The sequence below is a fragment of the Oncorhynchus nerka genome, linkage group LG8, assembly GCF_034236695.1.
Source record: "Oncorhynchus nerka isolate Pitt River linkage group LG8, Oner_Uvic_2.0, whole genome shotgun sequence".
Lineage (NCBI taxonomy): Eukaryota > Metazoa > Chordata > Actinopteri > Salmoniformes > Salmonidae > Oncorhynchus > Oncorhynchus nerka.
The window spans coordinates 22706947-22730131 of record NC_088403.1 but is presented as its reverse complement, the minus strand read 5'-3'; the positions used below and the strand labels follow the sequence as shown (position 1 = coordinate 22730131).

The following is a 23185-nucleotide window of genomic DNA, read 5'->3' as shown; positions in this document are numbered from 1 at the left end:
TAGAGATACTGGGGTGCAAAGGGGCAAAATAATAAATAGCAATATGGGGATGTGGTAGTTGGGTGGGCTATTTACAGATGGGCTACGTATAGGTGCAATGATCGGTAAGCTGCTCTGACAGCTGATGCTTAAAATTAGTGAGGGAGATATGAGTCTCCAGCTTCAGTGATTTTTTTCAATTAGTTCCAGTCATTGGCAGCAGAGAACTGGAAGGAAAGGCGGCCAACGGGGGAGTTGGCTTTGGGGGTGATCAGTGAAATATACCTGCTGGAGCACGTGCTTCGGGTGGGTGCTGCCATGGTGACCAGTGAGCTGAGATAAGGCGGGGCTTTACCTAGCAAAGACTTATACATGACCTGGAGTCAGAGCATTTGGCAACGAATATGAAGCGAGGGCCAGCCAATGAGAGCATACAGGTCGCAGTGGTGGGTAGTATATGGGACTTTGGTGACAAAAAGGATGGCACTGTAATAGACTACATCCAATTTGCTGAGTAGAGTGTTGGAGGCTATTTTGTAAATGACATCACCGATGTCAATGATCTGTCATTTTTACGAGGATATGTTTGGAAGCATGAGTGAAGGATGCGTTGTTGCGAAATAGGAAGCCGATTCTAGATTTAATTTTGGATTGGAGATGCTTAATGTAAGGCTGGAAGGTGAGTTTACAGTCTAACCAGACACCTAGGTATTTGTAGTTGTCAACATATTCTAACACAGAACCCAAAATGGCTGCGCACGTGCGCCATCGTGCATAAATGAATTTTGTCCACCCACACCAAACGTGATCATGACACACAGGTTAAAATATCAAAACAAACTCTGAACCAATTACATTAATTTGGGGACAGGTCGAAAAGTATTAAACATTTATGGCAATTTAGCTAGCTAGCTAGCTAGCTTGCTAGCTAATTTGTCCTATTTAGCTAGCTTGCTGTTGCTAGCTAATTTGTCCTGGGATATAAACATTGAGTTGTTATTTTACCTGAAATACACAAGGTCCTCTACTCCGACAATTAATCCACACATAAAACGGTCAACCAAATCGTTTCTAGCCATCTCTCCTCCTTCCAGGCATTTTCTTCTCTGGACTTTATGTTGCAATTGGCAACTTTCATAAATTAGGTGCATTACCGCCACTGACCTCGTTCGTCTTTCAGTCACCCACGTAGGTATAACCAACCAATGAGGAGATGGCATGTGGGTATCTGCTTCTATAAACCAATGAGGAGATGGGAGAGGCCGGACTTGCAGCGTGATTTGCGTCACAAATAGAACTGACTTGTATTTTATCCCTTGGCAACACAGATGCTCGTTGGCGGCGCGAGCAGTGTGGGTGCAATAATTGAATAATATAGATTTCTAAATTTATGTTGTAACGCTCTAACAGAGTAGTGATGCTAGACGGGCGGGGTCCAGAGTAGTGATGCTAGACGGGCGGGCGGTCGCGGGCAGCGATGGGTTGAAGAGCATGCATTTAGTTTTGCTTGCATTTAAGAGCAGTTGGAGGCCATGGAAGGAGTGTTGTATGGCATTGAAGCTCGTCTGGAGGTTTGTTAACACAGTCTCCAAAGAAGAATCAGAGAATTACCAGCAACAAGAGTGTCATCGTTGATTTATACAGAGAAAAGAGTCAGCCCAAGAATTTTTATTTAAACCAGGTAGGCAAGTTGAGAACAAGTTCTCATTTACAATTGCGACCTGGCCATGATAAAGTAAAGCAGTTCGACACATACAACAACACAGAGTTACACATGGAGTAAAACAAACATACAGTCAATAATACAGTAGAAAAATAAGTCTATATACAATGTGAGCAAGTGAGGTGAGATAAGGGAGGTAAAGGCAAAAAAAAAGGCCATGGTGGCGAAGTAAATACAATATTGCAAGTAAAACACTGGAATGGTTGATTTGCAGTGGAAGAATGTGCAAAGTAGAGATAGAAAAAATGGGGTGCAAAGGAGCAAAATAAATACATTTTAAAAAAGAGGTAGTTGTTTGGGCTAAATTATAGATGGGCTATGTACAGGTGCAGTAATCTGTGAGCTTATCTGACAGCTGGTGCTTAAAGCTAGTGAGGGAGATAAGTGTTTACAGTTTCAGAGATTTTTGTAGTATGTTGCAGTCATTGGCAGCAGAGAACTGAAAGGAGAGGCGGCCAAAGGAAGAATTGGTTTTGGGGGTGACCAGAGAGATATACCTGCTGGAGCGCGTGCTACAGGTGGGTGCTGCTATGGTGACCAGTGAGCTGAGATAAGGGGGGACTTTACCTAGCAGGGCCTTGTAGATGACCTGGAGCCAGTGGGTTTGGCGACGAGTATGAAGCGAGGGCCAGCCAACGAGAGAGTACAGGTCGCAGTGGTGGGTAGTATATGGGGCTTTGGTGACAAAACGGATGGCACTGTGATAGACTGCATAACAATTTATTGAGTAGGGTCTTGGAGGCTATTTTATAAATGACATCGCCGAAGTCGAGGATTGGTAGGATGGTCAGTTTTACAAGGGTATGTTTGGCAGCATGAGTGAAGGATGCTTTGTTGTGAAATAGGAAGCCAATTCTAGAGGAGAGTTTACAGTCTAACCAGGTACCTAGGTATTTGTAGTTGTCCACATATTCTAAGTCAGAGTCGTCCAGAGTAGTGATGTTGGACAGGTGAGCAGGTGCAGGCAGCGATCGGTTGAATAGCATGCATTTAGTTTAACTTGTATTTAACCTCTTCAACCTATGGGGGCGCTATGTTATTATTGGATCAAAAAACGTGCCCGTTTTAAGCGCAATATTTTGTCACGAAAAGATGCTCGACTATGCATATAATTGGCAGCTTTGGAAAGAAAACACTCTGACGTTTTCAAAACTGCAAAGATATTATCTGTGAGTGCCCCAGAACTGATGCTACAGGCGAAACCAAGATAAAACCTCAAACAGGAAATGAGCTGAATTTTTGAAGCTCTGTTTTACTATCGTCTCCTTATATGGCTGTGAATGTGCCGTGAACGAGCTTATGCTCTCTGCCGTTCGTCCAAGATGTCTGCAGCATTGTGATGTATTTGTAGGCATATCATTGGAAGATTGGCCATAAGAGACTACATTTGCCAGGTGTCCGCCCGGTGTCCTTTGTCTAAATTGGTGCGCAATTCTCAGTGGCACTCATTTTACCATGCGATACAGAGAGAGAAGCACACTTCCAGGAACGATACATAATTGAAGAGATATGTAGAAAAACACCTTGAGGATTGATTCTAAACAACGTTTGCCATGTTTCAGTCGATTTTATGGAGTTATTTTGGAAAAAGTTCTGCGTTTTTATAACTGAATTTTCGTTTTTTTTTGGTAGCCAAACATGACGCAGAAAACGGACCGATTTCTCTTGCACAAATAATCTTTCAGGAAAACTGAACATTTGCTATCTAACTGAGAGTCTCCTCATTGAAAACATCCGAAGTTCTTCAAAGGTAAATGATTTATTGAATGTTTTTGCTGGTTTTTGTGAAAATGTTGCCTTGTGATGCTAACGCTAAATGCTAACGCTAAATGCTAACGCTAAATGCTAACGCTAAATGCTAAATGCTAGTTTTGCTATGGTAGAGAAGCATATTTTTGAAAATCTGAGATGACAGTGTTGTTAACAAAAGGCTAAGCATGAGAGCTAGCATATTGATTTAATTTCATTTGCGATTTTCATGAATAGTTAACGTTGCGTTATGGTAATGGACTTGAGGCTGTAGTCATGATCCCGGATCCGGGTTGGCTCGACGCAAGAAGTTAACAGCAATTGGAGGCCACGGAAGGAGAGTTATAATGGCATTGAAGCTCACTTAGAGGGTTGTTAACACAGTATCCAAAGAAGGACCAGAAGTATTCAGAATGGTGTCGTCTGCGTTGAGGTGGATCAGAGACTCACCAGCAGCAAGAGCGACATCATTGATGTACACAGAGAAGAGAGTCGGTCCAAGAATTGAACCCTGTGGCACCCCCATAGAAACTGCCAGAGGCCCGGACAACAGACCCTCCGATTTGACACACTGAACTCGATCAGAGAAGTAGTTGGTGAACCAGGCGAGGCAATCATTTGAGAAACCAAGGCTATCGAGTCTGCCGATGAGGATGTGGTGATTGACAGAGTCGAAAGCCTTGGCCAGGTCAATGAATACGGCTGCACAGTATTGTTTCTTATCGATGGAGGCTAAGATATCGTTTAGGACCTTGAGCGTGGCTGAGGTGCACCCATGACCAGCTCTGAAACCAGATTGCATAGCGGAGAAGGTATGGTGGGATTTGAAATGGTCGGTAATCTGTTTGTTGACTTGGCTTTCGAAGACCTTAGAAAGGCAGGGTAGGATAGATATAGGTCTGTAGCAGTTTGGGTCAAGAGTGTCCCCCCCTTTGAAGAGGGGGATGACTGGGGCTGATTTCCAATCTTTGGGAATCGCAGACGACATGAAAGAGAGGTTGAACAGGCTAGTAATAGGGGTGGCAACAATTTTGTCAGATAATTTTTAGAAAGAAAGGGTCCAGATTGTCTAGCCCGGCTGATTTGTAGGGGTCCAGATTTTGCAGCTCTTTCAGAACATCAGCTGAATGGATTTGGGAGAAGGAGAAATGGGGAAGGCTTGGGCGAGTTGCTGTGGGGGGTGCAGTGCTGTTGACCAGGGTAGGGGTAGCCAGGTGGAAAGCATGGCCAGCCGTAGAAAAATGCTTATTGAAATTCTCAATTATAGTGGATTTATCGGTGGTGACAGTGTTTCCTATCTTCAGTGCAGTGGACAGCTGGGAGGAGGTGTTCTTATTCTCCATGGACTTTACAGTGTTCCAGAACTTTTTTGAGTTTGTGTTGCAGGAAGCAAATTTCTGCTTGAAAAAGCTAGCCTTGGCTTTTCAAACTGCCTGTGTATATTGGTTTCTAGCTTCCCTGAAAAGTTGCATATCACGGGGGCTGTTCGATGCTAATGCAGAACGCCATAGAATGTTTTTGTGTTGGTTAAGGGCAGTCAGGTCTGGAGAGAACCAAGGGCTATATCTGTTCCTGGTTCTAAATTTCTTGAATGGGGCATGCTTATTTAAGATGGTGAGGAAGGCATTTTAAAAATTATAACCAGGCATCCTCTACTGACAGGATGAGATCAATATCCTTCCAGGACACCCTGGCCAGGTCGATTTGAAAGGCCTGCTCGCTGAAGTGTTTCAGGGAGCGTTTGACAGTGATGAGTGCAGGTCGTTTGACCACTGACCCATTACATTTACATTTACATTTAAGTCATTTAGCAGACGCTCTTATCCAGAGCGACTTACATTACGGATGCAGGCAATGAGGCAGTGATCTCTGAGATCTTGGTTGAAAACAGCAGAGGTGTATTTAAAGGGCAGGATGGTCAGGATGATATCTATGAGGGTGCCCGTGTTTACGGATTTAGGGTTGTACCTGGTAGGTTCCTTGATAATTTGTGTGAGATTGGGGGCATCTAGTTTAGATTGTAGGACATCCAGGGTGTTAAGCATATCCCAGTTTAGGTCACCTAACAGTACAAACTCTGAAGATAAATGAGGTACAATTAATTCACATATGGTGTGGTTGGGGATGGAAATTTCTATATTTTTGGTGGCCTTCCTAAACCAGGATTCAGACATGGCTAGGACATCCGGGTTATGCTAAAGCAGTGAATAAAACAAACTTAGAGAGGAAGCTTCGGACGTTATCATGCATGAAACCAAGGCTTTTACGGTTACAGAAGTCAAGTGATAGTGCCTGGGGAATAGGAGTGGAACTAGGGGCTACAGGGCCTGAGTTAACCTCTACATCACCAGAGGAACAGAGGAGGAGTAGGATAAGGCTAAAGGCTATATGGCTAAAGGCTATAGGAACTGGTCATCTAGTGCGTTGGGGACAGAGAATAAAAGGAGCAGATTTCTGGGCGTGGTAGAATAGATTCAAGGCATAATGTACAGATAAGGGTATGGTAGGATGTGAGTACAGTGGAGGTAAACCTAGGTGTTGAATGACGATGAGAGAGGTTTTGTCTCTGGAGGGACAAGTTAAGCCAGGTGAGGTCTCCGCATGTGTCGGGTGGGACGAAAGAGCTATCTAAGGCATTTTGAGTGGGACTGAAGGCTCTACAGTGAAATAAAACAGAAAAAAATATAAGTTCATTAAAGTTATCTGCACCTCAGATTGCAGCCCAAATAAATGCTTCACAGAGTTTAACTAGCAGACATCTCAACATAAACTGTTCAAAGGAGACATGAATCAGGCCTTCATGGTCGAATTTCTTTAAAGAAACCACTTCTAAAGGACAACAATAAGAGCAAGAGACTTGATTGGGCCAAGAAACACGAGCAATGGACATTAGACCGATGGACATCTGTCCTTTGGTCTGATGAGTCCAAATTTGAGATTTTTGGTGGATTGATTGATCTCCGCATGTGTGGTTTCCACTGTGAAGCATGGAGGAGGTGTGATGATGTGGGGGTACTTTTCTGGTGACACGGTCTGTGATTTTATTTAGAATTCAAGGCACACTTAACCAGCATGGCTACCACAGCATTCTGCAGCGATACGCCATCCCATCTGGTATGCACTTAGTGAGACTATCATTAGTTTTTCAACAGAACAATGACCCAACACACCTCCAGGCTGTGTAAGGGCTATTTGACCAAGAAGGAGAGTGATGGTGCTGCATCAGATTACCTGGCCTCCACAATCACCCAACTTCAACCCAATTGAAATGGTTTGGGATGAGTTGGACCGCAGAGTGAAGGAAAAGCAGCCAACAAGTGCTCAGCATATGTGGGAACTCCTTCAAGACTGTTGGAAAAGCATTCCAGGTGAAGCTGGTTGAGAGGATGCCAAGAGTGTGCAAAGCTGTCATCAACATTTTTGGTTACTACATGATTCCATGTGTTATTTCATAGTTTTGATGTCTTCACTATTATTCTACAATGTACAAAATAGTACTAATAAAGAAAAACTGTTGCATGAGTAGCTGTGTCCAAACGTTTGACTGGTACTGTATATGTTCCAGATAATATGCAGCCCTGTAAAATGGGCTTACGTGTCTTACTTCATTATAATGTTTTCTGCAAAAGGTATCATCACAGTATAATCACCATCATCCATTTTACATAAGGTGTTTGTGTGTCTTCCAATCAATGATAAATGTTGTATTCAACCCTATTTTACAAAAGGTGTTTGTTTATGTACATCATGTGTTGTTTTCAAAACCATTAGGAATCTATGGAAAATTTTAGTGTGGCACTTCTCTCTCTACTGCTTCTGAACATGTTTCATCCCTTAGGTCTTCATCAGTCAAAGCACATAGGAGCATAGATTGCAGTGTTCAGAGTCTCCAGCACCTCCCTAAAACGCTGAATTTGTGTATGTACAATCACTGTTTTCCTATACATTTTTCCTTCTACCAAAGCTGACCTGTAGTTTCTTGCTGGACTGTCCCAGTGAGCGGTCCACAGCCCTGCAGCTGCTCTCCAGCTGCACTCTGTGTTGGACCTGCTGCTCCAGCTCCGCCCTGACCTTCCCCAGCTGGGCCCAGGCCTCCTCCTCGTCCACCTGCCTGCTCTGCTCAGTCTCCTGCTCCAGGCCAGCCTCCATGCCCTGGATACGGGTCAGGTACTCCCCCAGCCGGGCTTCACACTCCCGCACCCGTCCAATCAGCTCCTGGAGCTGCTCCCTCAGCTGCCGCTCGCTCTCCTGCTCGATCTGCAGCTCGTTCTGCCAGAACTCCTCCTCGGACATCTCCACCTCGTTCCTTCGCAGCTGCTGCTCCAGACGCACCAGCTCCTCCTCCAGCACGCCAATGCCCTCCTGACCCTCGATGCACATGCCAACATCACCGCTCTCACAGCGGTGTAGCTCTGCCTCGGAGCCCTGCAGCCGGCTCTCCAGTAGCTGGAGCTTGTCCTTCTGCAGCTGGACCAGGCGCACCAGCTCCCGGGCTGGACTGAGGGGCACAGACACCACCCCCCTGCCCTGGTTCAGTGCTCTCTGCTGCTGCTTGGCCTCGGCATCTCTGCCCTTCCCAAAAATATCCCTCAAGCCCTTGGCCGTGAAGGTGAGGGACTTACGCTTGGGCTCCCGACGCTTGAGCGAGCGGTCATTGGCCGATGGGCGCAGCTTGGCCAGAGGAGGCAGGCTCTGGCGGTACAGGCCACGCTCGGGCACACGGGATGCACCGTCGGAGTTGGGACATTCGCTGAGGGAGGGGCCGGTGCGCTGGAGAACCAGCTGCACGTCGCTGGCATACTGGCCCCACATGTTGAGGGACACCACAGGGTTTTCATGCGGGGCCAAGTGACGTTCCGTCTCCCGCCATCTCTCGATCAACGTGTACCTGCCAGTACGCCCTGCAAAAAGAGAGATAATGATTTGATCAGATTAATTAATTGGAGCTTTACTAAGTAATTGGGCTTAGATGACCAATGTACAGTAGTCACACGGCAACTTTGTTTGCTATTTCTTGCCACATACCAGCCGGTGACCAGTTACATACAGACCAGTAGCTAGACTACACTCTGCAGTAGCAGCAGATTACAGAGATCATCTACCATTGACTTTGTCATTGTTATCCCCTCCTGCATTCAGAAACACAGCCACAACCCTAATCTGAACTCTTTACCTCCACTAAGAACAGGGAAACTCTATGGAAGAACCATTCACAATTACCCCAGACAGTTTATTGGGTGGGCACTGTGCAGAGTTTTCAGAGTAATGGGTTGTTTTTTCTAGGAAGAACCCAACAGGGATTTCTCTATTCAAATATAGGAGCAGTTGTTCAGTTCCCATTCATGCTAGGGTTGGAGTAAGGTTCAATAAAATTGTGTGTGTGTGTGTGTGTGTGTGTGTGTGTGTGTATATGTGTGTGTGTGTATATGTGTGTGTGTATGTATATGTGTGTGTGTATGTATATGTGTGTGTGTATATGTGTGTGTGTGTATGTGTGTGTGTGTGTGTGTGTGTGTGTGTGTGTGTGTGTGTGTGTGTGTGTGTGTGTGTGTGTGTGTGTGTGTGTGTGTTCTGTGGCAGTTAAGAGTACAAGCCACAGTCTTCCCCCTCTCAACAGCAGAACCCCTATGAAAGGAACACAGTTGTCACTACAGTTGAATCTGGCTGAAGGCCTTTCACATCAAAGTACCCTGGGCCAGACAAAAGACTGAACACATACAAAAGAGGCCCTGGACCATAACTCCTGTACTGTTGATGAAGACACAGCATTTAGCTGTTAGTCCTACAATCATGTATCTGTGCATGGATCACAATGGAATAGCATGTACAAATCCAATGGATTCATTTAACCCTTACATGCTACCTCTAGGACCTCCAAGTATTTTCTCTATAATAAAAATGACCTATGTAAACCATGACATCTCCACAGAATTTTGGTTCTAAGCAGTGCAAAGTGCAAGTGCAAAACTGTGCCAGTATGAACTGAAAACAGTATGAAATGATAGCAGTATGAAATGACAGCAGTATGAAATGAAAACAAATGAAAACTCATCCAGAACGCCGCAGCCCGTCTGGTGTTCAACCTTCCCAAGTTCTCTCACGTCACCCCGCTCCTCCGCTCTCTCCACTGGCTTCCAGTTGAAGCTCGCATCCGCTACAAGACCATGGTGCTTGCCTACGGAGCTGTGAGGGGAACGGCACCTCAGTACCTCCAGGCTCTGATCAGGCCCTACACCCAAACAAGGGCACTGCGTTCATCCACCTCTGGCCTGCTCGCCTCCCTACCACTGAGGAAGTACAGTTCCCGCGCAGCCCAGTCAAAACTGTTCGCTGCTCTGGCCCCCCAATGGTGGAACAAACTCCCTCACGACGCCAGGACAGCGGAGTCAATCACCACCTTCCGGAGACACCTGAAACCCCACCTCTTTCAGGAATACCTAGGATAGGATAAAGTAATCCTTCTCACCCCCCCTTAAAAGATTTAGATGCACTATTGTAAAGTGGCTGTTCCACTGGATGTCTTAAGGTGAACGCACCAATTTGTAAGTCGCTCTGGATAAGAGCGTCTGCTAAATGACTTAAATGTAATGTAAATGTAAAACAGTATGAGCAGGGTATTGTCGGGCTGAGCCATACTCACACAGTTCAGTACAGGTCTGTACAGTACTCTGTATCTCCATAATGCAAAAAATTGAAAAGTGGCTCCATGCTCCATGCCATAAAAGTGGCTCCCCGCTGGTTCTACAGCTATTTGGGGTAATAGCTTCATATACATAAATGCGGTTTCATTATGGGAATACAATCCAGTCATCATGTAGTTCTCTCTTCTCCTCTGCGAGCATCTCAATGACATCTATGAATCCTCCCAACACAGCTCATCTTGATTCTCACAATCTCTGTTCACTCCCAGTCAACGCTCATCTTGATTATCACAATCTCTGTTCACTCCCAGTCAACGCTCATCTTGATTCTCACAATCTCTGTTCACTCCCAGTCAACGCTCATCTTGATTCTCACAATCTCTGTTCACTCCCAGGTTAACGCTCATCTTGATTCTCTGTTTACTCCCAGGTTAATGCTCATCTTGATTCTCTGTTCACTCCCAGGTTAACGCTCATCTTGATTCTCTGTTCACTTCCAGTCAACTCTCATCTTGATTCTCTGTTCACTCCCAGGTTAACGCTCATCTTGATTCTCTGTTTACTCCCAGGTTAACGCTCATCTTGATTCTCTGTTCACTCCCAGTCAACTCTCATCTTGATTCTCTGTTTACTCCCAGGTTAACGCTCATCTTGATTCTCTGTTCACTCCCAGTCAACTCTCATCTTGATTCTCTGTTTACTCCCAGGTTAACGCTCATCTTGATTCTCTGTTTACTCCCAGGTTAACGCTCATCTTGATTCTCTGTTCACTCCCAGTCAACTCTCATCTTGATTCTCTGTTTACTCCCAGGTTAACGCTCATCTTGATTCTCTGTTCACTCCCAGTCAACTCTCATCTTGATTCTCTGTTTACTCCCAGGTTAACGCTCATCTTGATTCTCTGTTTACTCCCAGGTTAACGCTCATCTTGATTCTCTGTTCACTCCCAGTCAACTCTCATCTTGATTCTCTGTTCACTCCCAGGTTAACGCTCATCTTGATTCTCTGTTCACTCCCAGTCAACTCTCATCTTGATTCTCTGTTCACTCCCAGTCAACTCTCATCTTGATTCTCTGTTCACTCCCAGGTTAACGCTCATCTTGATTCTCTGTTTACTCCCAGGTTAACGCTCATCTTGATTCTCTGTTCACTCCCAGTCAACTCTCATCTTGATTCTCTGTTTACTCCCAGGTTAACGCTCATCTTGATTCTCTGTTTACTCCCAGGTTAAAGCTCATCTTGATTCTCTGTTCACTCCCAGTCAACTCTCATCTTGATTCTCTGTTTACTCCCAGGTTAACGCCATCTTGATTCTCTGTTTACTCCCATGCTCATCTTGATTCTCTGTTCACTCCCAGTCAACTCTCATCTTGATTCTCTGTTCACTCCCAGGTTAATGCTCATCTTGATTCTCTGTTCACTCCCAGTCAACTCTCATCTTGATTCTCTGTTCACTCCCAGTCAACTCTCATCTTGATTCTCTGTTCACTCCCAGTCAACTCTCATCTTGATTCTATGTTCACTCCCAGTCAACTCTCATCTTGATTCTCTGTTCACTCCCAGTCAACTCTCATCTTGATTCTCTGTTTACTCCCAGTTAACGCTCATCTTGATTCTCTGTTTACTCCCAGTCAACTCTCATCTTGATTCTCTGTTTACTCCCAGTCAACTCTCATCTTGATTCTCTGTTTACTCCCAGTCAACTCTCATCTTGATTCTCTGTTCACTCCCAGTCAACTCTCATCTTGATTCTCTGTTTACTCCCAGTCAACTCTCATCTTGATTCTCTGTTTACTCCCAGTCAACTCTCATCTTGATTCTCTGTTTACTCCCAGTCAACTCTCATCTTGATTCTCTGTTTACTCCCAGTCAACTCTCATCTTGATTCTCTGTTTACTCCCAGTCAACTCTCATCTTGATTCTCTGTTTACTCCCAGTCAACTCTCATCTTGATTCTCTGTTCACTCCCAGTCAACTCTCATCTTGATTCTCTGTTCAATCCCAGTCAACTCTCATCTTGATTCTCTGTTCACTCCCAGTCAACTCTCATCTTGATTCTCTGTTCACTCCCAGTCAACTCTCATCTTGATTCTCTGTTTACTCCCAGGTTAACGCTCATCTTGATTCTCTGTTTACTCCCAGTCAACTCTCATCTTGATTATCTGTTTACTCCCAGGTTAACGCTCATCTTGATTCTCTGTTCACTCCCAGTCAACTCTCATCTTGATTCTCTGTTTACTCCCAGTCAACTCTCATCTTGATTCTCTGTTTACTCCCAGGTTAACGCTCATCTTGATTCTCTGTTTACTCCCAGGTTAACGCTCATCTTGATTCTCTGTTCACTCCCAGTCAACTCTCATCTTGATTCTCTGTTCACTCCCAGTCAACTCTAATCTTGGTGCACTCCATCGTCTTTAGCATCTCTCAGAAACGGACTGTCAAATATGCTGCATGCACTGTGGATGCATGTCCTGCAAAAGGATCCATTCTCACACATGGTAAAGCTTAAAGGTGTACAGTAGTTCTCTTATTCTTATTTCTCTTAATCTTATTTTCAATTTATCCCTTGAACTATCACTTTAATTAAAAAAATATTTTTTGGGGGGGGGGTTTGGACAATATTGCAGGATGGATTGACTCACCAATGGCCTGGGCCAGGGCAATGACCACCTCCTGGCATGTGGTGTGCTCTGTGACGCCACATACGATCCGCTGCACTCCATCCACCCACACTTTCAGCTCCATGGCTCTCATCGAAGGGGCGTCGTCATTCCTCCTCTACACAAGGGGGCGCTACACAGAATCTCTCCAGCATTCTATAGAAAAGAGAGACTGTCGAATGCTGGGTTTACTATATAGCGCGGTGAGTTTACTGTGTTCCAAAATGCACACACACAAACACTGAAATACAGAGACTCACAAACAATGCTAAATTATCCATCTTGCTCAGTAAGCTTAAAAATGTACACATCAGAGGTTCCGGGAAATTGCAACTTTCTTGGTGACTACAAGTGAGATGAGACAGCAAAGAAGATGCCAGTTCATTGATGTAAATTAAACCACTCAATATCTCCCCGTATCTCTATGAAAACGGGGGGCAGGACTAAGTTTGAGAAACCTTGCTCTCGTGTCTTACTGCTTTGTCATATTCCTCTCCCATTACTGCTACAGTCAATATTGGCAGCCGTAGAGTCCCATAGAATCAGAGCATTGCATTTCCAAACTGATGCGGGTTACATGGATAGAAAAAGGCTTATAAATCAAAAAATTAGGAATCTGTTGCTGCACTACATGCACTTTAAAGCTACTTTAGGAGTCCCTCTGTAGCTACTACCGAGGACGAAGGAGAAACTTCAGCAAAAGTTCAGTTACTGTTTCTGGTTTCGAGGTACAGATTTAATCATTGGAATAATCGGTTTAATGCAGTGTCTTACAGTCTGTCTCGAAGGCCCTATCTGACGATGGTGGTTCTATTTGGTAATGCCTACGGGAAAGCTTTCGCTGGTCGCTTGCATGAGGAACCCTTTAAACTGCCGACACAAGCAGCTTAGCTGAAAGGCAATCATTACAGACCTGGCAATGCATCAGGCAGATGCAACAGTGCAGATCTGAACCACCAGCCTTCCGGGCCAGGGAAAACACAGATGCCCAGAGTTTAAGCATCATTTTTTATCCCTCTCTTGGAACGGCCATCCATTTTCCCGTTTCGTCCCATTATCCACTTTCTGATCCTTAACTCCCTAATGACACGTGAGGCGGGAACAGCTCCCTTGCCTCTTTAAGCATCTTCATCAAACCTGCTGCCAGCTTCACAACACTTCCCTGTCACGTTCCCTCTGGTTCGACACCATCCTGCCGCGGGTATCTCTCCGAGACGCCTCTGGTTACTGAGGCCTTCCCTAACTGAGCTATCTGTTTAGGGGCACCACGCTACATATACAGGCCTTTGGAATCCCGAAGGCAGTGTTGTGTTGCACTGGGAACTGGCAGAGTGATTTGTAACTGTAGACAGTTACTGCAGAATCTCCAGGCCAGAGCCGCCTGTTAACTGGCTGTAAATAGGGCCATTCCCATGCTGCACACAGCTCAGGGGTAGGAGAGAGAGGTGCAGGCTGCCAGGTGTTAAGTGTTCACATGGAAATTGTATTTTGGGTGGCAGAGGAGGAGGCAAGGATATGGGATTGATTATATGATACAATGTAGAAGTATGGTGTTTTTCCAATCTAATAAATTCCATCCCTCAAGCATTTTATAAGATCATAAAAATACCCTTTGTGGAATACTGAGAAATATGGATTGGGGTATAGAATCTTCATCACGGGACCTCTGAAGGCAGGGGCTGGGTGTCAGACTGAGGAGCTCCCTGTGAGATTCTCTCTCCATCCTCTATTCAACATCTGTCACGTGTTAAGTTGAACTGAAACCACCCTTCTTCGACTGAGAGCCTCGAGGGGAAAAATAAGTTTGACTACTAAGGATGAAGGATGTCATTACTTCACAAGGGCGAAATTGTGGTGTACATATTGGGCAGGAAGTAGATGGGGCATCCTCCGGGGCATCCTCCCAAAAACGCAAAACAAAGAGCAAATGTATCCAACAAATGTGTACAGTCACAAGCTTGATGTAGTCATTGTGTGCTATGAATATGGGAACAAATACTTAACTTGCTACGACTTTAATACACATAAGTGAATTTGTCGCAATAGTTTTGCTCCCCTAAAATGGGATAATGTACAAAAAGTGCTGTAATTTCTAAACGGTTCACCCGATATGGATTAAAATACTCTAAAATGAAAGCTGACAGTCTGCACATATGGAATTCCATAAGTGTTATTTCATAGTTTTGATGTCTTCACTATTATTCTACAATGTAGAAAATAGTACAAATAAACCCTTGAATGAGTATGTGTCCAAACTTTTGACTGATGCTGTGTATATATATATATATTTTTTAATGCTCTGATTCTATGGGATTGACTGGCTGCCAATATTGACTGTAGCAGTAATGGGAGAGGAATATGACAAAGAAATTAGATACAGAGTTTCTGAAACTCGGTCCTGTGGCCCCCTCTGGGTGCAAATGTTTCTCTCCTTTGGCAATTTTGCCTATGTTACCTCATCCTGTAAGGCTCACACTCACATCTGACATGATCAGCACCCGTACACAGGCACTACAAAATGTATGAATTAGCACTTAGATCAAAGTTATTTCTTCAATGTCAAAGTATTTGTTTGGGGTGAATATCAACAGTCATGGTTCTTTGGTGGATCATGTATAAATGTCATCCGACTCAGAAAACTCTCTTCAAATTGGCTTTGTAGAAAACATCTGTCTTTCATCAGAATATTGATGTAACTTTGGATGCCTAATGCCTTAATAGATGTTATTGAACAATGTGAAATACATAATCAATTATCATCAATGTGGAAAATACGCTGTAACGATGACACAACATCGCTAATCAAATACAGTACTGCTGTTACTGTCTTAATGCCAATTGACACTCAATCATAGTTCTGACCCGAGTTGAACTAACAAAGACCACATACACACAATATTGTGTGTTCCTAATTACCAAGAGGACATGGTATAGACACATCTATGAGAATATTTGTGCTGTAGTGCTGCACCTCCATCGTAACTTTCACTTAGTACTGGGTATTAGGCAACCAGATGCAAGCACAGTCTCAGAATTGGCAGTGGAGAAACTTAAGCCCTTGAGCGTCATTTAGCCTACTTGCAGTGTTTGAATGCTACACAGACAAATTAGTATAGCTGCATGAATAAAACATTTGATAGTGTGTTTACCTTAATACCTAAATTCTGGTGGTACCAAATTCCCTTTCAGTCAGGAGTGGGAAATCTGGACTTTTCTTCAGTACAGACCTACCTTGACTATAACTAAATCATGGCACCAGTCTAAAGGGCAAGAGATTGTGAAGCACGATGACCTAAATATGGCAGGTCTCCTTGGTCTTTTGTGGTTCCCTGCTCAGGATCAGAGCACATGGCTGAAGCCTGCTTTCCCTGACAGCTGAGGGGCTACAGTATCTACAGTTTACCTAGGAAGGGTGGCCGTCTGGTCTGGCCTGGCCTCCACTGAAAACCTGGAGCTAAACTTAGGGTTCCCTTTAGCCTGGCCCTCCATTCAACCTACATTCTCTCCATGCCTTGAAGATGGGGGGGAGGGGAAGGACTCTACTGCACAGTAAGATCACAGAAGAGTGAAAGGTCGGCAGTTTTGCACAGCTTCGCAGGAGAGAAAATGTGAGAATAGAAGTGGCTGTGGTTGAGCCACAATAAATTGTTCTTTGATATCATGATGGTGCCTGTTATTAAGTTGAGTTATTTCTTTAGTAAATAGGATATCCAAATACTATACTAATCAATTAAAAGTACAGTTGATAAAATAAACAGATATTATTCCAGATTTTCCACTGTTAAAACCAAAGATGAACCTGAGTGATAGACCAATGCACAACAGAGAGAACTTTAAAGGGTCCAGGGATGTGTTCACAGACGAGGGGGGTTGTTCTAACAAGTGGTACACAAACAAAGAAGCATGCTGACGAGGGGACCGCCCACATTGGCAGCGCTGGCATGACTGGATGCAAACAATATCTTGCCATGGCAACTAGTCCCTGGATTTGTAAGGCCCCAACAACGCTGACCGGATTGGTTGGCTCAGCCCTGGGAAAGAATAAACATTCACTGGCAATTAGGAAATAATCCATGTTTTTCTGTCACTTCACATTTTTTCTACAATATGGTAAGAGTGGAGTAGACTAGACTGTGGATAAGCATAAACTCTCTTTATCAAAGCTCGGGGTAAGAGAGTTCCTCTGTGCAGGTTTTGTTTTAACAATACAGGAGAGGAAAAGTGGTGCAGCGGATGACATTGAACATAATGACATCATTCAGCATTTTTACTCCATGTCAGCAATTGATGACCGTCACAGTTACACACACACACACACACACACACACACACACACACACACACACACACACACACACACACACACACACTTGAAGAATCATAGACAAAAACACAGCCCCAGCAACGGACAATAAAAACAGTAGCCACATTTTCTGGGCTGGCTTGGTGGGGTCTTGGTGTGAGTCTTATCCCCCAGTGGATATTTTTTGTAAGGGGCCGAACAGAGCCCTCTTAAAGCTAGAATCCGCAGTTGAAACAATTAAGTGCCACACCGCCTCGGTTTTGGTAAAAAGCTGAGGGATGGGCCTGGACAAATGTAACCACTCTCAAATTCATAGGGTTATGGATGCAAGGACTGACCACCCATGATATAAACATTATAGTTTTAACCGTGTTGAGGCTATACAGTGTTTGTTGACATTTACATTGGAGCAAAAAAGTGTATATCTTTGGTTATGATGGGGTAGGACAATTGAACTAAGCTCATGAGGCACTTCTAAGTTAGATTCTTCGGGGATCAATGGGTGCCTTCAGAAAGTATTCATTCCCCTTGACTTATTCCACATTTTGTTCTTACAGCTTGAATTGAAAATGGTTTAAATAGATTTTTTCTCTCACCCATCTAAACACAGTATCCTATAATGACAAAGTAAAAACGTGTTTTCAGAAATGTTTGCAAATGTATTGAATATGAAATAAAGAAATATAAAATTTACACAAGTATCAATACGTGTTAGAATCACCGTTAGAAGTGATTACAGCAGTGAATCTTTCTGAGTAAGTCTATAAGAGCATTGCACACCTGGATTGTACAACATTTGCAATTTTTCATCCTGAAAAACTCCCTTGTCCTTAACGATTACAAGCAACCCATAACATGATGCAGCCATCACTATGCTTGAAAATATGGAGAGTGGTACTCAGTAATGTGTTGTATTGGATTTACCCCAAACATAACACTTTGTATTCAGAACATAAAGTTAATTCCAGTGTTAATTTACTGACTTTTTTCCAAACAGGATGCATGTTTTGGAATATTTCCTTCTTTTCAATGTCAATTAAGTTAGTATTGTGGACAGTGGCATGTATTCATGGATGCCAAGGGAAGCCACGATTCCCCCCAAAAATGAACCTATTAAAAAAAACTAAAATAATATATATTTTCTCTCTCTGTGTTTCATACTTTTTCTACAATTCACAAGAGGCTGAATGTATCTCACCGGAGAAAGGATCCGAGCGAGTGAAACAGCGCCCCTCTGCCTGTGTATGTGTAAGCCATCTGTCTGATGCAGTCTGGTCAAAAATAGTATGACATTGTTGCCGCCCATAGCATTGAATGCAAGCCTCCCTTGATAGAAAAAAAGTATAAAATAATAGTCAATCAGTGTTGAGCTAAAAGTGTGAAGGGAAGCCAGTTTGGATTTGACTTCACGCCTACACTATTGGAAAAAAAGGTGCTATCTAGAAGCATTCTTTGGCTGTCCCCATAGGAGAACCGTTTGAAGAGCCCCTTTTTTACATGTATTTTTTATTTCACCTTTATTTAACCAGGTAGGCAAGTTGAGAACAAGTTCTCATTTACAATTGCGACCTGCCCAAGATAAAGCAAAGCAGTTCGACACATACAACAACACATGGAGTAAAACAAACATACAGTCAATAATACAGTAGAAAAATAAGTCTGCATACAATGTGAGCAAATGAGGTGAGATAAGGGAGGTAAAGGCAAAATAAATAAAAATGTAAAAGGCCATGGTGGCAAAGTAAATACAATATAGCAAGTAAAACACTGGAATGGTAGATTTGCAGTGGAAGAATGTGCAAAGTAGAGATAGAAATAATGGGGTGCAAAGGAGCAAAATAAATAAATAAATACAGTAGGGGGAGAGGTAGTTGTTTGGGCTAAATTATAGATGGGCTATGTTCAGGTGCAGTAATCTGTGAGCTGCTCTGACAGCTGGTACTTAAAGCTAGTGAGGGAGATAAGTGTTTCCAGTTTCAGAGATTTTTGTAGTTCATTCCAGTCATTGGCAGCAGAGAACTGGAAGGAGAGGCGGCCAAAGGAAGAATTGGTTTTGGGGGTGACCAGAGAGATATACCTGCTGGAGCACGTGCTATAGGTTTGGGTTTTGGGTCCAGGTATAACCATTTTTGTTCCAGGTAGAACCTTTTTGGGTTCCACATAGAACCTTTTCCACAGAGGGTGGAAAAGGGGTCAATGTGGAGGAGTGTATCACATCGCATCGAGAGAAATTCGTCATTGACAGAAACAACTTGAATTGTTGCATCTTGTGTTATTTTCCTAAATTAGCCATGGATGGAGGTAGGAATTTGGACTTGTGGTTTTACTTAATTCTCCATAATGGCCAATGATTATAATGCCGATTCTGATTCAACCATAAATGTATACATTGTGCCCCTGGACTGAGAGGATGGAAGTTCAATATGTAGCTAGATGAAGAAGGCTAATGTTAACTAGCTAACGTTGCCCATGAAAGGAAGTTAGGCTGGCGAGCAATCATTTTAGCAAGGTAACCTAGGACAACAAAAAATAAAAGCATGTACTGTATGACAGAGCCATAGACAGGATGACATTAGTGTTTCTCTACAAGTAGGGTGAGTCAACATGCTTTTTCTACTTGCACGATCGCACACACACAACAAAAATCTGAACCATGGACAACCACATCAGATTTATCTTATGTTGATTGGACTAAATAGTTTTGAGTATCTTTGAGTTGTCACTGTATTAGACTAAGCATACAGTAGGTGATTTGATGATGTTGAAATGTTGAAGTTGATGGTTCTGGAATAGTGGAGGCAGCTCCTGTTTTCTTTGCTACTTTCGGTAACTCTCCGTGGTTCCAAATCAATAGTTGTTAAGTAGTCTGAACATTTCGGAAACAACTTGCTTGACGATGCTGTAGTTCATGTAACTGTTGGTTACATTCAATATGTTTTCTGGACTTCACCTGACAGATGATGCTCCCCGGTTTTGTGATGAAACAAAAGTGTGGTTAAATTTATTCTGCCACTGTGTCTTCTTGTTGTCTGGGCCTTAGGCCTATATATCAATATATCAAGGTCACAATGCACATGAACGAACAGGTCATAAAGCAAACAAAGAAATTATCACAACACATAGGTTGCAATATGGCATTTTTTTCTGGCTTGGCTTCCCCAGTGATTTTCCCCACACACCGCTACGGACTGTGGAGTAACTACAATGTTGTTGATCCATCCTCCGTTTTCTCTGATCACACTCATCAAATCAGATCAAATCAAATGTGATTTGTCACATACACATGGTTAGCAGATGTTAATGCGAGTGTAGCAAAATGCTTGTGCTTCTAGTTCCGACAATGCAGTAATACCTAACAAGTAATCTAGCTAACAATTCCAAAACTACTACCTTATAGACACAAGTGTAAGGGGATAAAGAATATGTACATAAGGATATATGAATGAGTGATGGTACAGAGCGGCATAGGCAAGATACAGTAGATGGTATTGAGTGCAGTATATACATATGAGATGAGTATGTAAACAAAGTGGCATAGTTAAAGTGGCTAGTGATACATGTATTACATAAGGATGCAGTAGATGATATAGAGTACAGTATATACGTATACATATGAGATGAATAATGTAGGGTATGTAAACATTATATTAGGTAGCATTGTTTAAAGTGGCTAGTGATATATTTTACATCATTTCCCATCAATTCCCATTATTAAAGTGGCTGGAGTTGAGTCAGTGTGTTGGCAGCAGCCACTCAATGTTAGTGGTGGCTGTTTAACAGTCTGATGGCCTTGAGACAGAAGCTGTTTTTCAGTCTCTCGGTCCCAGCTTTGATGCACCTGTACTGACCTCGCCTTCTGGATGATAGCGGGGTGAACAGGCAGTGGCTCGGGTGGTTGTTGTCCTTGATGATCTTTATGGCCTTCCTGTGACATCGGGTGGTGTAGGTGTCCTGGAGGGCAGGTAGTTTGCCCCCGGTGATGCGTTGTGCAGACCTCACTACCCTCCGAGGAACCTTACGGTTGTGGGCGGAGCAGTTGCCGTACCAGGCGGTGATACAGCCCGACAGGATGCTCTCGATTGTGCATCTGTAGAAGTTTGTGAGTGCTTTTGGTGACAAGCCGAATTTCTTCAGCCTCCTGAGGTTGAAGAGGCGCTGCTGCGCCTTCTTCACGATGCTGTCTGTGTGGGTGGACCAATTCAGTTTGTCTGTGATGTGTACAACGAGGAACTTAAAACTTACTACCCTCTCCACTACTGTTCCATCAATGTGGATAAGGGGGTTTTCCCTCTGCTGTTTCTTGAAGTCCACAATCATCTCCTTAGTTTTGTTGACGTTGAGTGTGAGGTTATCTTCCTGACACCACACTCCGAGGGCCCTCACCTCCTCCCTGTAGGCCGTCTCGTCGTTGTTGGTAATCAAGCCTACCACTGTTGTGTCGTCCGCAAACTTGATGATTGAGTTGGAGGTGTGCGTGCCCACGCAGTCGTGGGTGAACAGGGAGTACAGGAGAGGGCTCAGAACGCACCCTTGTGGGGCCCGTGTTGAGGTTCAGCGGGGTGGAGATGTTGTTGCCTACCCTCACCACCTGGGGGCGGCCCGTCAGGAAGTCCAGTACCCAGTTGCACAGGGCGGGGTCGAGACCCAGGGTCTCGAGCTTGATGACGAGCTTGGAGGGCACTATGGTGTTAAATGCTGAGCTGTAGTCGATGAACAGCATTCTCACATAGGTATTCCTCTTGTCCAGATGGGTTAGGGCAGTGTGCAGTGTGGTTGAGATTGCATCGTCTGTGGACCTATTTGGGCGGTAAGCAAATTGGAGTGGGTCTAGGGTGTCAGGTAGGGTGGAGGTGATATGGTCCTTGACTAGTCTCTCAAAGCACTTCATGATGACGGAAGTGAGTGCTACGGGGCGGTAGTCGTTTAGCTCAGTTACCTTAGCTTTCTTGGGAACAGGAACAATGGTGGCCCCCTCTTGAAGCATGTGGGAACAACAGACTGGGATAGGGATTGATTGAATATGTCCGTAAACACACCAGCCAGCTGGTCTGCGCATGCTCTGAGGGCGCGGCTGGGGATGCTGTCTGGGCCTGCAGCCTTGCGAGGGTTGACACGTTTAAATGTTTTCCTCACGTCGGCTGCAGTGAAGGAGAGTCCGCATGTTTTAGTTGCGGGCCGTCTCAGTGGCACTGTATTGTCCTCAAAGCGGGCAAAAAAGTTATTTAGTCTGCCTGGGAGCAAGACATCCTGGTCCGTGACGGTGCTGGTTTTCTTTTTGTAATCCGTGATTGACTGTAGACCCTGCCACATACCTCTTGTGTCTGAGCCGTTGAATTGAGATTCTACTTTGTCTCTATACTGACGCTTAGCTTGTTTGATTGCCTTGCGGAGGGAATAGTTACACTGTTTGTATTCGGTCATGTTTCCAGTCGCCTTGCCCTGATTAAAAGCTGAACAAGGCAGTTAACCCACCGTTCCTAGGCCTTCATTGAAAATAAGAATGTGTTCTTAACTGACTTGCCTAGTTAAATAAAGGTATAAAAAAAAATACAAATACAAATTCGGTGCCCACAAATACCGATACCGATTTCCGATTGTTCGGCCATTCCGATTAATCGGTCGACCTCTAGTAGCAAGTAAGGATTCTAAATTTCATTTACCAGCTCTCATTGCAGATAGATTATCAGCCTAATTGTGCTGACATTTTTTTGCCTGTATTTTATACTAATTGTTGGTATGGTGACAATGCCTTCATGCTTCTGAAACCAAGCCAAGGAAACTCTGTCCTTTGAAACAGCTAATAGAAATGTCAAAGTGGGCGGCTAGTCTTTCAAGTGTGAAAAACTGGAAATTTCAAGATTTTACGTCAATTTTAACCTTGGAAAAAGTGACATTTCATTTTGAAGCAAAGATGGTTTGGAATTAAAACGTGTAAAATATCTGACTCAGGGGCCTCCCGGGTGGCGAGGTGCTCTAGGGCACTACATCGCAGCGCTAGCTGTACCACCAGAGACTCTGGGTTCGCGCCCAGGCTCTGTCGCAGCCGGCCGCGATCGGGAGGTCCGTGGGGTGACGCACAATTGGCCAAGTGTCGTCCGGGTTAGGGTGGGCTTGGCCGGTAGGGATATCC

The 23185-nt window shown here is 44.1% G+C and overlaps 1 protein-coding gene across 1 annotated transcript in view; it reads right to left on the bottom strand.

Moving 5' to 3' along the window:
- Positions 1–23185, bottom strand: part of LOC115132959 (ras association domain-containing protein 8-like) — a 40786-nt gene that overhangs the window by 5920 nt on the left and 11681 nt on the right. The window contains exons 2-3 of the mRNA XM_029665711.2: positions 12735–12924; positions 7421–8352 (exon numbers count right to left, since the gene is read on the bottom strand). Coding sequence (XP_029521571.1) covers positions 7421–8352; positions 12735–12846 — 1044 coding nt within the window. The 5' untranslated portion in view covers positions 12847–12924. The remainder of the gene's footprint in view (positions 1–7420; positions 8353–12734; positions 12925–23185) is intronic.